Here is a 15,238-nt window from a genome sequence, read left to right on the forward strand (position 1 = left end):
ATTAATGAGCTACTGTGGCGTTTTGAAGATTTTTTTTGTTTGCATTTTATTTTCTTCCCTTATTACTGCTCATTGAAGCATTCAACTGGTGTAAGTATATCATAGGGAATGAAGACCTTAAATAGTATTTCTTATTTGAATGTATGTTTACATGTTTATCAGAACGTGCGACTCGGTTCGCACGTCTGCATCGTTGCAAAACGGTGACATTTATATGTGCATTAACATGCTTACAAGTACATGTATTTATTTATTGATATAAGTATCAAAAACATGTATAATTAATGACATCGGGGTGAAATAAGATTAAATGGGTTGAACAAGTAAAAGGATTTTCCTAGCTGGAATAAATATGAGTTCCTAACCCAGCGAAATAGGAGTGAAAGGTAGTTAGTAATTCTAGTAGGAACTAGTATGTAAAAGGAGTGAGTGCAAGTTAGTTAATAGTTAACGTTAGGAAACTTAATTCGAGCTTAGGGACATTGCAATAGGGGTGGGGGGTTATAATACACTTTGCTCCTAACGTAAAATATTACTGACACTCATCTATTTTGTTTTATATTTAAAGGATACTTTCTTAAAAATATCTCAACTGGCTATCTGAATTATGCATATGTACTATATCATTATAAAAGCCTCATTTAAATTTAGTTTTGCTTAGAGCTGATTATTGACTTGTAAGAGGTTTATTCAAAAATTTTCTAATTTTTAAAAACCATATTAACAAGACCTTGGACTTTCGGTTTGATGTAGCTATCTATGTCTTTCGTCAAAACGTGTTAAAAAAGACACAGTTGCAACAAATATGCACCGATTGCGTAGTCTTAGCTCAAAAGCCAGACAAATCTTGTTGATTTCAAAGAGCCATGGCTGAGTGGCCAGCAAAAAAAAAAAAAAAAAAACAACCCCCCCCCCCAAAAAAAAAACCAGGCTTATGTCACATTGCTATTTGACACAACTACCTAAAGTCCAATATCTTGTTAAAATGGTTCTAATGTCTTGGTCTGTGTTAAAGTCCAACAACCGCACAGGCTTTCAACACACTTTGCAAAATACAAAATTATATGATGTAATTATTGAGTTTATGAAGGAAAACATCTTACTCTGTTTGTTTTAATAATACAATCTAAGAAAGTCAAAGTGTACCTGAGGCAGGATTGCCTCAAACATCCCAGTAACATAAACCGGGTGATTTTGAGTGTAAGTGAAAATTGTAAGTATTTTACAAGATCGATGAACAGACTGTCATACACAATGTAAACGAAGCAATGATAAACACAGGAATGCTTAATTTAATAGTTACATCATTAGAGTTTCACTAGGATAATTACGACGTCACAAATTTTCAATTTGTAAAATTGAAAAGTTGCATTTTCTCGTATATTTGCTTAAAAGTTAGCAGACTACATCAATTCTTCTGTTGTTTTTCAACTAGGAAACTGTGTCCTCAATTATCAGTTGCGGATACATTTTCCCGTTTGAATGTGCCATTTTTCGTCATTTTTGACATGGGCATCTGGAAATTAATTAAATCATGGATTGCAATATACGATAAAAAAGCGTACGCTGTTTCTAATATAATATGAAATGCAATAAAATATACGTTTTTTTTTTAAAATTAAATGTTTATAAAACCAAACATAATTTAGAATTCAAAGCTATAAAAAGGATGTTTTGTAAGCGTAATTATGTTTTTTTTTTCAGTTCGTAATATAAAAGTTTCATTTTTGATGGGAACGATAACCGGGTTTTAAATAGATTAAATATCTCAAAAATGAAACCCCAAACAAACAAACACATATTATCAAAGTACTTTAAGAACACGTGGTTATCGTTTGAAACAGATAAAAGGCCGATCATGAAGAATCTGAAACTATCAAAGAGACAAATTCAGAGTAAAGATGAAGACCGGAGCATTTGGAGTTTGTTGTTTCTTTCTGTTGTTTGGTAGTCAGTGCAAGCTAGTGTTCGCAGCCGAATGCAACGAACCTGACTGCAGCAAGGCAAAATTCAACTACGATCGTGGAAATTGTCTTGGTAGGTTGTTGATTCTACATTTAAAACTACAAACGACTAGATTTTCTTTCCCTTAAATCATTTCAATAGCAAAACCATGATAATCGATTTTAATAATTTTTAAAGCAATATGAGCTGTATTTTTTAGAATTTTATTTTGCTGCAAAAACCTGCTAGCATGATAAGTCTGCATGTTACTTAAACTCTTATGACAAATAAGATTTGAAAGATTCATAAAGTTTTGTCAGAAGAAAGATTCCTCTTCTATTGAATATATAGCGGATCAATTTTTGCACAGGACGACAATAATTCAAATTTGCTTCAATTAAGGCTTCTTAACGGCTTTTACAATAAAAATATGGCTTAAAGAACTTTAAAACCATATTTTTGTCAGTTTAGTTGCAAATAACATTTTCGTAAAAAAATTTCGGCATGAAAATTGCAGCTTATATTGCTTTAAACATCAATTTTCATTAAGAACAAAGAACTTCTTTTCTACTGTATATGATTTTTTAAATCATTTTCAAAGCAAAACCATGATATTAGATTTTTAATTTTTATAAAAATTTCCTGTAAGAAAGACAGACTCCTTTTCTAAAGTACATGTATATGAAAATATTGAAGAAAATAAAGTTGATTTTTAAAAAAAAATCATCAAACAGGAAATGTTTATAAAAATATTTCAAAAATCCGCATTAAGAAAACAAAATGTTTTAAGTATGTACACAATATTTTTATTAATATATCAAAAGGGTTTTTATTTTATCCTTTTATTTCTATACTCTAAATTTGTTCGACATTGCTTGTCTTAGAGCACTTTTCATGAAGATTTCTTCAAATGTATCCATAAAAGTACTGGACAGAAAATTAAACATAGTTCAGTTGCAATTGCATGCACATACACAACAAATAGTGAAAAAATATAGAACAGTGGTTTGAGTATGGGACTTTAATCAACGATTAAATCATAGGTTATGTTGTATACAAATTTAGTAATGATATGACGTTAAGTAACATAGCTATGTCAAAAGTCTTCGTATTTTTTGATTGACCCTCGTATGTATGTTTTCTCAACATAATAGATATAATAAGAACATGCTGCAACACTTAAAGCATTTTAAATGTATTTACAATACCAGGTAATATATTTTAAGGTCCAGTGGAATGGTCGGATATAACTTCGTGCTGGTCTACATGTAATGGTAATAGGCAGTCCCCAATCAACATCAGGCGAACTGACGCCACCTATTCCGATATTGGTTCACTTACGTTCAACATTGATCTTCAGAAAGCTTTTCAGGTCTCAAGCAAAAACAATGGTAATTAAAATTATTAAATCATTTTTATTTATACATAAATTATATTCTTTTATCCATTTAAGAAAAGATATATTTCATTCGTTCAACACTCGTCTGATCATGAGTTTATCTTTCCGTTTACAATGCCAATTTAGAACCAATTTTAACAAGAGCTTTGACTTTGAGTAGTTGTGCCAATCAGCATTGTGACGTAGACCTGTCTATTTCATTGCTGGCCACTCAGCCATGGCTCTTTGAAATCAACAAGATATGTCTGGCTTTTGAGCTTATGCTACGCAATCGCTGCATATTTCGCTTGAAACCGCGTCAATTTTAACTTTATGTAAGATTGCTTCGCCCTACTTAAGTCCAAGGTCTTGTTAAAATGGTTTTAGCTAGTGAAAATTCAGCTTATAAACCCCGTATTTCCCGTTCTTACCATTCGTGAAAATGTCTTTCGTACTTTCTTAACGTTTAAGAGGGCTGGGTAGTTGTGACCATTTTGACTGTTTTGATTTGCTTCGGAAGAAAAGCCCTATTTGAGATATTGGAAATATACTTAAATTTAAAAGCTTATAGATTTTTTCTTGACTCAATAATTGTTTATAGCTCAACAAATCATATTTTAAAAAAATTAAGGTAATTCTTTTGGATAATTTGTTGAGCACCCAGTCTCCTTAACATCATATTTTTTCGCATACTTCTAGGATTCAAAACAAGTTTTAAGGTGTCCGAAGAAGATATCGTTCTCTCTGATTTAACCCAGTTTGGTCTAAGTGGCAACTCCTTTAAATTAGATGGATTTCATTACCATGTCGGAAAAAACAACAATTTAACTGGATCAGAGCATTCATTCGACGGAGAATTTCAATCTATGGAGGTAAAGTTAAGCTCAATAGATTTCACTAAAACTTGATTTCATGATCCGTTTTTCTGTATATAAGCATTTTGATATTTTCAGCAACACATGGTCTTCTACAACGAAAAATACTCGGATGTCAAAACCGCTAGTAGTAATTCAGACGGTCTGCTGGTCATAGGGGCTGTGGTTCGGGTATGTATATATTCCTAGTTTGCAATTTTTATATTTGTCATTTGAAATCAAACGCTTTGCTTATTTTATGTTTTGAAGAAAGTAAATGCTTGCACTATTGCCAGATCTAATAAACGTTTATATCATTCCATCCCTTTTTGTTTTCTTTCAACTAAGCTTTGAACAATTATATATAGATTTTCAAAGCTTAGTCGACAAATGTTAAATTTTCCTGATACATAATAGAACTAGTCCCTGAAATCAAAGCATTTTTATTACACTACAGCTCTTTCAATTTTCATCTTCCAATTGATTTTGATGATGTTTATTTCAGATTGATGATACATCGCATGTAAGTTAGAAAAATATTGTCATTATAGTATGCTACATCAATTTTTAAATTAATCTTTCAATCAATTTCAAATGGTAAATTATTTTCGCTTAAGACAGGATGGAATATGTGTTTTTTAATCATATTGTTTTATTTCATCATCTATTGAAAGGCTAGTAGCAATACAATCGAGACGCAGTTTCCTGGTTGTCCACCATCTTACCATGCAGCACTAAGCGAAGTGTTAACAGATTCTTTTGACCAATTGGAGGACTACTTTGGTAAATAAAGAACTGCCTTCATTCTGAAATTTATTTTGTCTGTCTGTCACCTTCTTAGTTGAATTTAATTTTATTTCGCAGATTCTGGGGATTCAGAAGAGTCAGAGGAGTCCCTTATTTCTAAGACTTTGACCTTACTTGATTTATTACCACCTGACCTAGAAAAATTCTACACATATGAGGGATCGTTAACCACGCCCCCTTGTTCTGAAACAGTCACGTGGATTGTGATGAAGTGTCCTATCACCGTCTCACAAGCGGTATATATATTTCATTTCTGATTGTGTTCCTTATTTTCAAGAAACATGTAAATCTTAATATATATTATGCTATTACTATACATTAAATTGCATTCATTTCATTATAAAGGCCGTTGACAAGTTCAAGAGTCTTGAGGTTTCGAGCAGTGAAGAAGTACTCGGAGTCCATGAAAATAGACGACCAGTGCAAAGAGGGCAACAGGACACTACATTTACATTGCTGAAAAATTTCTGATTGTATCATGCAATAAAGCAAATAACATAATAATGCATTCACAGAAATTCTTTGAATCTTTCATTTTAAGTAGAGTGCGAATCGATAAATAGAACACGGGTACATTTTTGGGAGTTGATTTTAATCAGCTCTCCTATGCTTTTACTCGGGCAAAGCGAAAGTGAAACAGTGTTTGGACCTACGCACAAATCAATACCGCTGACAACACTTAGTTCTTGAAAATAATCGATAAATTCGATGCTATGTATTCTGAAGCATTGTTTTTCAAGAAAACTTATTTATTAATATCATGAAAATAATAAGATTTTAAACTGTACAAACAGTTTAGATATTTTTTAAAGTCGTATATATTCCTACACTAGAGTTCAATGTAGTCTCGTTCGACGCTTGGCTGTCTCCGTTAATATCCGACAAAACAGAGTCTCTCTTGCTTGTCGGAGATAAACGGAGATAGACGAGCGTTTGGTTGAACAAGACAAGAGTTCAATCTTGCCTGAATCCATACAATTTCTAAAATATTTCGATTACTGATACTACTTGCTATGCAAAATCACAAATCGTTGATTTTTAATAAATGATAATCGATAAAATCAACTCCCGTCAGTACTTTGATTTTAAATGTAATCATCATAAAAACGATAAGCTGAAACAATAAATTAAATTAACAAAAGTTTTAACCAATGGCCGTATTAAAACCTTATTATGACGGATTCAAAGTTGGATATTGACCAACACGATTGAAGAAGGTATCTAATTTTTGGTTGTTGCTTAAATATTAAACCTGATGAACCAAAAATCGAGGGAAAATGTCGAGGGATCAAAAAAGGATGCATTATATAATTGTTTCTTTACAATTCAACGTAGTTAAAGGTATATATGTGGCGTATTTGGAGTAAACTATATATATAAACTATATATGGTAGAACTATACATATATTATATGATTCACATTTGGCCCCCATAGGTTTCACTTTTTAAAAGTGTTTCAGGTACATTAATTTGTTATATTATTTTTAGAATAGTTGATAGTTGAAATAATGTACCGGTATGTTTGACCCATATTTACTTGATTTTTTTTGGCACTCACTGGCATAATGTAACACTGAAAGTGACGCTATTTTTGTAATTCAATCAAAATCAGTCAAAACTTGACATTTTTTAAAAATCTTTTTTTGTATGGGAAATATACAGCGCCATCTTGAACAAAAATAACCCAAACTTTTATTTATTCATAAGTCTTGGGTAAATACACCTTTGATAAATGAATTTTGTTAGTTCAAGCAGTCGCTCTATGTTTTCTAAAAGAAAAAATGTTTGAAAACAAGCCGTTTTATGCTAAAAAATGCGAAAATGGCAGAAGAAAGTTAACTTTTTGATGTCATATTTCAAAATGTTTGGCTTTGAATAAAAAATTATGAGAAAAAAGGGTACACCTGTACAAAGGAAGCAAGGAATTAGAGTAAATTGATGTTTGTTTTAGAGGGTCATATTAGACCCTTATTATAGATAGTTCTTTACAGTATTTATTCAATTAAAAGAATTATTTTGTGTTTGTATTTTTCTATTAAAAAGTAAAAAAAAAATCAACGTTTTTTCAGCTGTTTAATCTTTACATCAAAGATACTAAAATTGTTTTAACAAGAATAGCTTTTAAAAAGACAAATAAAACATGGAAGATAAATATACATCGTTTCGTAATCAATTGTGACCTGAAGTTTTATCAATAAAAACCATACAGTTAATTAAAAGTACTTCCTCACACAGGTAACATATGGAGCAGATTTAATTGCTTAACTTCGTTTTTATATATGTTTTTAATAACTAATTAATTCTATTTATACTTTTATATCATTCTTATAATTACATACATGTACAATATATTAAAAAGCAAAAATACACTTCAAACAGCTGACTATCTTTTGAAGCATATAAAAGTTTAATAAAGATAATTATTCAACTTACAAAGAGCAAATTCAAAGTAGAGATGGTGGCAAAGAAATCCGGAGTTTATTGTCTTCTTTTTGTAATTCATGGAGCGTTTGCAGCTGAATGCACTGAAAAAGACTACGACAAGGCAAAATTCGACTACAACCTTAAAAGCTGTCATTGTAGGTATTAGTTTAAATAAATAAAAAAAAGTTACTAATATGCTTTTAAAAAAGTTGTGTTTTACAAATATTTTACTTTTAAAATGCAGCTGTTCTACATATAGATAAAGTTACATCTTTGATATCTTAAACCAAATGATTTAATGTAAATTTTAGATCCATATTATTGGTTTTCCATCTTTTTTTCTTTTTATCCATTTCTTGAAAAATTGCAGAATGTATACATTTGATAATTCATTTTTTTGTAATGTACACTACTATGAGCATATTTCGTTTCTATATATTAAATGTAAATTCAAAGGTCCAAAGAACTGGTCACATGTTACTCCGTGCTGGTTTCGGTGTGCCGGTAAAAGACAATCCCCAATCAACATCAGGCGAGCAGATGCCACCTATTCCGATATTGGTTCCTTTAGATTCGACATATTTGACAACGAAGAATTCCAAGTCTCAAGCAGTAACAACGGTAATTCAAACTATTCACATCGATAATTAGTAAAAACTGTTCATAAATATGAAGGAGGAGAAAAAATATTAGTTGAAATAGGCTTCAACAGTAATCATAGTAATATTTACATGTGTATTTCAAGCAAGCTGAGGCGATGAATTCATAAAAATTTTTGGTCGCTATTTCATTTTTCTTCCTCGAGAGCTACTTGGGCTTACATGTACTACAGGTATTGGTTGGTAGCTTCCTGGTATAATATTCAGATTTCAGGTATTGTAACTTACGGTATGGACTATACTACATTCGAATAAAGGAAGGGATAAATAAGAAAGAAAACAAAAGCAAGAACTGCCAAAATATCCCACGTCTTCTTCAGTTCACTGGTCAAGACTATTTTTACACGCGTGTATGTCGAATTCCTGTAGACCCATATACATATGTACACCCTATCAAACAATATATACATATAATCAAACAAACGATTAATCCAACATAAAAATATTAAGCAATATCATTAATCATAATTTAGAATTGTAAATTTTATTAATTTATCATCAAATAGATATTTTATCATTTATTTGAAAAAACTGTATTGAACGTTTTTTTTTTCGTCTTAAGTCCATACTGTCCCATTTACTGTTATTTTTTAAAAGGTTGTTGTTCATACCTATATATGACGAGATATAAAAGCATATGTGATTGCTCTGTAATGAAAAGTCCCTTTAATCTGGTGTTTCAATTGATTATCCCTACGAGTGCATTGGTTGCAGTTTTTCCCCCTGCCAAATGCCTTTATACCAATTTCTGTACTTTTTGTTTGGATTAGTAAAATATTGTACCTAAAGTAATGCAGTTTGAATCTAGATGGTCTTCTCACCATCGTAACTTCGTTGTCTAGCTGTGCGTTCATTTTGCCGATAAATGTTTTTTTTTTAGAAAATAAAGGCTATGTTTTTGGTTAATTTCTTTTAAATACAAAATGCACAATGCAAATGTTATTATATTTTACTTTCTTTTTAAAAAAATTAACACATCACCCTATCAAACGTATACTTTGAGGCCTGCCCCCCCCCCCCCCCCACTTTTTCTCACAGCAACAAATTTTTTAAAATTTACTTATAAAAAATTAAATTATCATGGAGTTGCCCCCCCCCCCCCCACTTTTTTGGGAGGATGTAAAAAATTGATATGAAAATAAGGAAATGAGTGAAGTTATATACTACGCTAGCTCCCCCCCCCCCCCCCAACGGATTAGGATTTTGGAAGATTTTGGAAAAGGTTAAAATTCCTTTTTTTTCTTTTTTTTTTCTTTTTTGGGGGGGATGAGTCTGCCCCCCCCCCCCACTTTCAAAAACGATGCTACGTGCCTGTAATAAATCAAACTTTTATTCATTTTTATTAAGAAATCAAAATTAATTAAATTAAATGTAAATTTTATTTTTACGCATCTGAATATCCACCTTGATTTGCAATTATTTATGAATGTTTATATCAGAATTTTAGTTTTGTTTTGTTATGTATATATTATTTGTTATGCATATACATGTACATGTATTGATAAGACCTGCTACTAGAAAAGTTTTATCAACCATTTTTCATAATTCTTCACCTTCGGTATGATTTTTATCTTCCGCTTAATTTTGATAGTTTAAAATTAAAAAAGGGCTTAATATATGGAAACAACATTACAAAATATAGTATGCTTCTTTTCAAGGTTTTATGAAATATGACATTGTTTTGTGAATATGATTGCTTTGCTACTTTTGCGCTTACTTTTTAAAGTTCTTTTAGTTGAAATAAAAAAAAACCCAGTCAAATTAACTTTTCCATGAAGTGAAGTAGTTTTGCAAATTCGCATAATTTAAAAACTATGTGAACATGTCTATAATTAAAAAAGACGAAGAGAGCATTTAATAATATGCATGTTGTTAAGGATAAATGTATATTGTCAATAGGTGATCCTCTGCTATTATCATGATTTATGTTGGAAAGATACATTGTAGCAAACCAGTAAATGTGGAGCACATCTTATTGTGTTAATTCTATGATTTTTCTTGTTGAAATACATGTATCTTTAAATAGACTAATGAAGCGGATCAAGAAATTTGGCCTGAACAGTTTCCTGACTGTGAACACACTTATCAGCCAAGACTTGGTAATCTGTTAGAAAATTCTTTTGAGGAAATGGAAAACTACTCAGGTAAATGAACTTCCCTATTCCTTTTCTTCTCTTGTTTTAATCATTCTGCCTGTTTTGCTCTTTCTCATAATATCAATTCTTTTTTGTATTGCAAAATCTAATGAAAAAATCATTCATGACTCGTTGACCTTAAAAGATTTATTACCAAGTGACAAGAAATGCTTCTTCACATGTGAGGGATCGTTAACCACGCCCCCTTGTTCTGAAACAGTCACATGGATTGCGATGAAGTGTCCTATCACCGTCTCAAAAACAGTATATAAAATTTCGATTCTGATAATAATCTGATTGTCAAGATTAATCTTCATTGGAGACTTGCTCATTAGTTTATCCTAGGATGGTCTCTAGAAATGAACCTTCTTTTTAAATTTTTACAGTAAACAAATTTTGAACAGAAAGTTGAAAATATTTTTTCAAACATTATGATAGCTTTATAAATTCTTTTTTTTTTTGTTCCATAGGCTACGGAGAAGCTCAAGAGTCTAAAAATTTCGACTAGCGACGAAGACCTGGGACTCCATGGTAATAGACGCCCGGTGAAAAGAGGTAGAAGGAAAACAGGATTCACATTGCTGAAAAATTTCCTCTAATTGTACTATATTACTCACATAATAAAATAAGTTCTCGAAAACAACTTGTTGAATGTTATAACTGTTATTAACACAAACTTGAATACCGCACAAAGTGACTTATGAGGGTTCGATGGCTGTGGCCATTTTGAGACTGTATTGATCTCCTTTTTAAGAAGACCTCTATAAAAAATATAGAAAACATTAAAATTAAGAGGAAAAATACATGGATTTTTGTTGACTAAATAATGGTTTATAGCTCAACGAACATTATCTAGTAAAGGTAAATCTGATGGTTAATATGTTGACCATCCAGCTTCCTATTATAAGCGCATGGTTGTCAAAAACATATTCTATATTTTGTGTTACAAACTGCTTCTATAAATTAATTACCAGATATGAATAAAAAAATAATAATAAGTTATCATTTGTTAGGATAAAATTTCGTGTATTGACATTTAGAATCATTGTTCTCTTTTGGAATTTTCATCTATAAACTCATCGTTTATTTTGTTCTTACTATTTCAAGAAAAATGTGATATGGCTCTGAATACTGTTTCATACATTTAATTAAATTTCACCTGCAAAAAAAATACCGCAAATATGATAATAAAATCTACTATAAAGTTTGGTATTGTCTGAAAATTATAACATTCAACTACTGATGTGTTGTGTTTCCATACTCTGAAATAAAATAGATATCATAAAGGAAATTCTACAGAAATTGGTTTAACTATATTCGCTATACAAATAGAGTATAATTGTTTACTTTCAAGGAGAAATGTTTAATTAAGTCCAGTGACGATCCTGTCGACGCCGGGTCGGAAATATATTTGTTATACTTTCATGTTAAATACTGAAATCTGATTGCCTTAGACACAGTTAATAATCCGTTCTATTACCCTTAGCGTTAGCAACACACTTTGCAACGGTTAACATTACGAATTATTATACTTTCATGGTGAATACTGAAATCTGATTGGTTTAGACGCAGTTGGTAATCCGTTATATTACCCTCAGCTTTAGCAACACACTTTGCAACGGGTAACACAACGAATTGTTACATGCGCGTAAATTATGCGCGTACGGTTCGCCGTAAAATTCAGTTTATTTCTATATAAAAGCAGTAAAATTTTCTTTAAAAATAAGACATTAAGTATAATAAAATAAATAGTGCCTGATTGGGAGGGTAACTGTTGAAAATGACACCCCTCGAAAACCATTGTCAACCTCCGCTTCGCGTCGGTTGACAATGGTTCTCTCGGGGTGACAATTTCAACAGTATTTATATATAGTACATGCGCGAAAATTATGCGCATACGGTTCGCTGTAGAATTCACGTCATTCTTATAAAAAAGCAGTAAAGTTTTTTTTTTAATTAAGACATTTAATATAATAAAATAAATAGTGCCTGTTTGGGAGGATAACAGTTAAAATTGACACCCTTCGAGAACCATTGTCAACCTCCGCTTCGCGTCGGTTGACAATGGTTTTCTCGGGGTGGCAATTTCAACTGTTACCCTCCCAAATAGGCACTATTTATATAATGTAAATAAAATATGCTACTGCTGACCACGATGCATCAGATTATTAGTATGGACTTATAAGGGTCGGAAATTTTAGATGCAGTGTCCGTGTGCGTATAAAAACAAGGATGTGCGTGGAAAGCAGCTAGGAACCATAGTATTATATAAATATAAAATACATGTACATAGCATATTTGAACAAGAATGACACGGAAAACGATCAATCATCTTCTAGGTATATAATTTCACCGGAAACTTGGACATAAATACATTGAAACCATTGAATTTTGATTCCGGTGTCGATAATGCATAAACCTGTTTTTTTTTTGTTTAAAACTGCACACTCTAGATATGTCTCCCAGTGTGATAATGAGCTCTGGTACATTTCTGCGTCAATATTCTCCAGTTGACTGCTGTCTTACATGTATCTATACTAAATGCAGGTTATCTACGATCTGTAACATGCATTTCAGTACAAAAAAAACGAACAAAATTTCTGTTTTGTAACTTTGTCTGCATGTATTTTGATTACTTTTCGAAATCAGTTGACTGAAACTTTCTTGTATGATAAAGACAAACAATGTAATTTCAGCTTGCACTTACAATGTATATGTAATTTATACTTGGGAATTAAAATTATCGTGCTGATGTTTTAAATATAAAATAGACATTTCCATTTACAAATATTTTGTTATTCATGAAGATTGATGAACATACAGAAAATTGAAACAAAATTTACGAAATATTTTACTTAGACATTTTTTCCTTTAATAATTAAAGTAATATTTGTAATTTTTTTTTGCATTAACCCTGTTTTATACGTACGAGGGTCATTCAAAAAATACGAAGACAATGTGGCTGTCTATCATATATTTTTCATGTAAGTCAAACTAAATAGATTAATCTGTGCACCAACAGTTATGTTATTGATATGCAAAGTTTTAGTCCATTTCATGAGACGGTATTTTTGTTACCCCTTTTTAAAAACAACATGTTTTGTCACCACGGCGCACGGTAATGTTCAAAACATGACGTCAAGATCAAACACGCACAGTTTATAGATATGCCCCTTCTTTATATCACGCTTAGTCTCTTGTGCCTTTCTACTTACAATTTAAAATGGCACTGAACCACTTAACATCTTATTTGCACATATTTGTTCGAGAATCATTAGTTAGTTCTTCAAAGTTTTCATTTTCTAACCGTGTATCTCTTGGTTTACAGTAAAGATAACACTGAACGTCGTTTGACATTACTTATTTTATGACCAAATATTTACAGATATTCTACTCTCTTTCGTACTGATTATATTCAAAATACAATATCCACCACCTCCACAAAATTTATTACAGTATAACGCAAACTTGCAAATAATTGTTGACTTATTTTTTGTACCATTGAGCATTTTCACAGCTTGTATCGGCTTTTTCCTGAGTTAAATCCATTCTGTTTGTACTTCTTGTTGCGCCGTGACGTCCGGCGACGTCGATGTTTTTAGTCAATTCTAGAGAGGACTATCTGTCTTTAGTAACTAATATCTGTTAGACAAAGCAATATATCCCGTCATTATTTGGTACATAGAATATCATGAATATACTTAATTTGAGGTTTCAATATTATTTGGTTTTAAGCCCAATTTATAGAGATTTTACTTTCAACATTAAATGTTTATTGTTGTCATAACACAAATTTTGACCGTGCGCCGTGACCTCATTTTTGCAAGATTAGATTCTAAATAATTTTTAGAAATAAAGGATTTTATTAACTTTTTTCTTGCAAATTGTTTAAAACTATTGCTAAATTATGTCTACCAAATTTAGTAATGATATGACGTTAAGTAACATAGCTATGACAAAAGTCTTCGTATTTTTTGATTGACCCTCGTATATCAAAAGTGAACGAGAGAAAAATATAAAACATTTAATCTTCTGGGATTAAGAAAATCCATCATAATATTTTTAATATAAATTAAATTTTTCTATATCTTTATCGATAAACAAACAATCTTACCTAGCGAATGGATAAACAAAGTAAAAATTGTTCATAATTATCGGCATCTTTGAACAGAGTATACACAATAAATCTTTAATATCTAAGTTTTCTTTTGTGAAGATTACTGTAGCTGCATGATATTCGTGGTAACAATTCACATTGATTTTGTAAAATCACAATTTCAAGGATACACGAGTTCTTGACCATTTAACTTCAATGAACGATTTCGTGTACCAAATCAGTACCAAAAAAACTGCAAAAATGGGTATTTAAGACCAATTCTATGTAAGAATCAAAATTCGGTGGCCACGCATAGTCACGGATTTTCTTCATACTTGACAATTTGATAGACTTTGGTGAGTAAAAAAGCCTAACACCATTTGTTTGTTGCTATGTGGTCCCTTTGCCATGGTAACCGAGGGTAAAAATGTAAAAATGGCATTTTAATGCTTATTTAAGGACATATTGTGGCTAATGTGCAGATCTTGGGGTTTCCAGGGTAGAATATATTATTAATGATAGTTGTCATTTTTCAAAAGAAAGAAAAAATTCATGGAGAAACGCATATTTTTAGAGCGTTTCCACGGTTACCTAACAGCAATTTTAAAATCTGTTTTCTTCATTTAATTTGAATAAAAAGGGCAAATCTTGGATTTTTTGGTAAACACTATTATGATTGTGCAATTTAGAATTTAAATATGAAAATTGAGAACCGTTGCTATGGTAACAAGCTTAAAAATAAGGAAAATTATAATATTTTTAGGCATCTTTGAATGGATATTATTCCCTTATAATGAATAAATATATAAAACCAAATGGCGAGAAAAAATAAAGTATGTCCTTATCTTTAATAACACTTGAAAAAAATCTTAAATTTTCTAAAAATAACTGCCGTTGCTATGGAATTTTCAAAAAGTAAGAGTTTCTGTGTGATTTTTTAC

The 15,238-nt window shown here is 31.0% G+C and overlaps 2 protein-coding genes across 2 annotated transcripts; both read left to right on the top strand.

Annotated features, from left to right (window-relative positions):
- The first annotated feature begins 1,844 nt into the window (after positions 1-1,844).
- On the top strand, positions 1,845-5,465 carry LOC128179272 (nacrein-like protein F). The gene is made up of 8 exons (XM_052846652.1): positions 1,845-2,037; positions 3,171-3,335; positions 4,022-4,194; positions 4,276-4,368; positions 4,682-4,699; positions 4,851-4,959; positions 5,041-5,219; positions 5,329-5,465. The coding sequence occupies exons 1-8, from the start codon at positions 1,902-1,904 to the stop codon at positions 5,452-5,454; spliced, it is 999 nt and encodes a 332-aa protein (XP_052702612.1). The 5' UTR covers positions 1,845-1,901; the 3' UTR covers positions 5,455-5,465.
- Positions 5,466-10,080: 4,615 nt separating this feature from the next.
- Positions 10,081-10,802, top strand: LOC128179953 (nacrein-like protein). Its single transcript, XM_052847658.1, has 3 exons — positions 10,081-10,210; positions 10,347-10,465; positions 10,672-10,802. Exons 1-3 carry the CDS (start codon positions 10,195-10,197, stop codon positions 10,798-10,800), a joined length of 264 nt encoding a protein of 87 aa, XP_052703618.1. The 5' UTR covers positions 10,081-10,194; the 3' UTR covers positions 10,801-10,802.
- The last annotated feature ends 4,436 nt before the right edge of the window (positions 10,803-15,238 follow it).

The sequence above is a fragment of the Crassostrea angulata genome, chromosome 4 (assembly GCF_025612915.1).
Source record: "Crassostrea angulata isolate pt1a10 chromosome 4, ASM2561291v2, whole genome shotgun sequence".
NCBI lineage: Eukaryota > Metazoa > Mollusca > Bivalvia > Ostreida > Ostreidae > Magallana > Magallana angulata.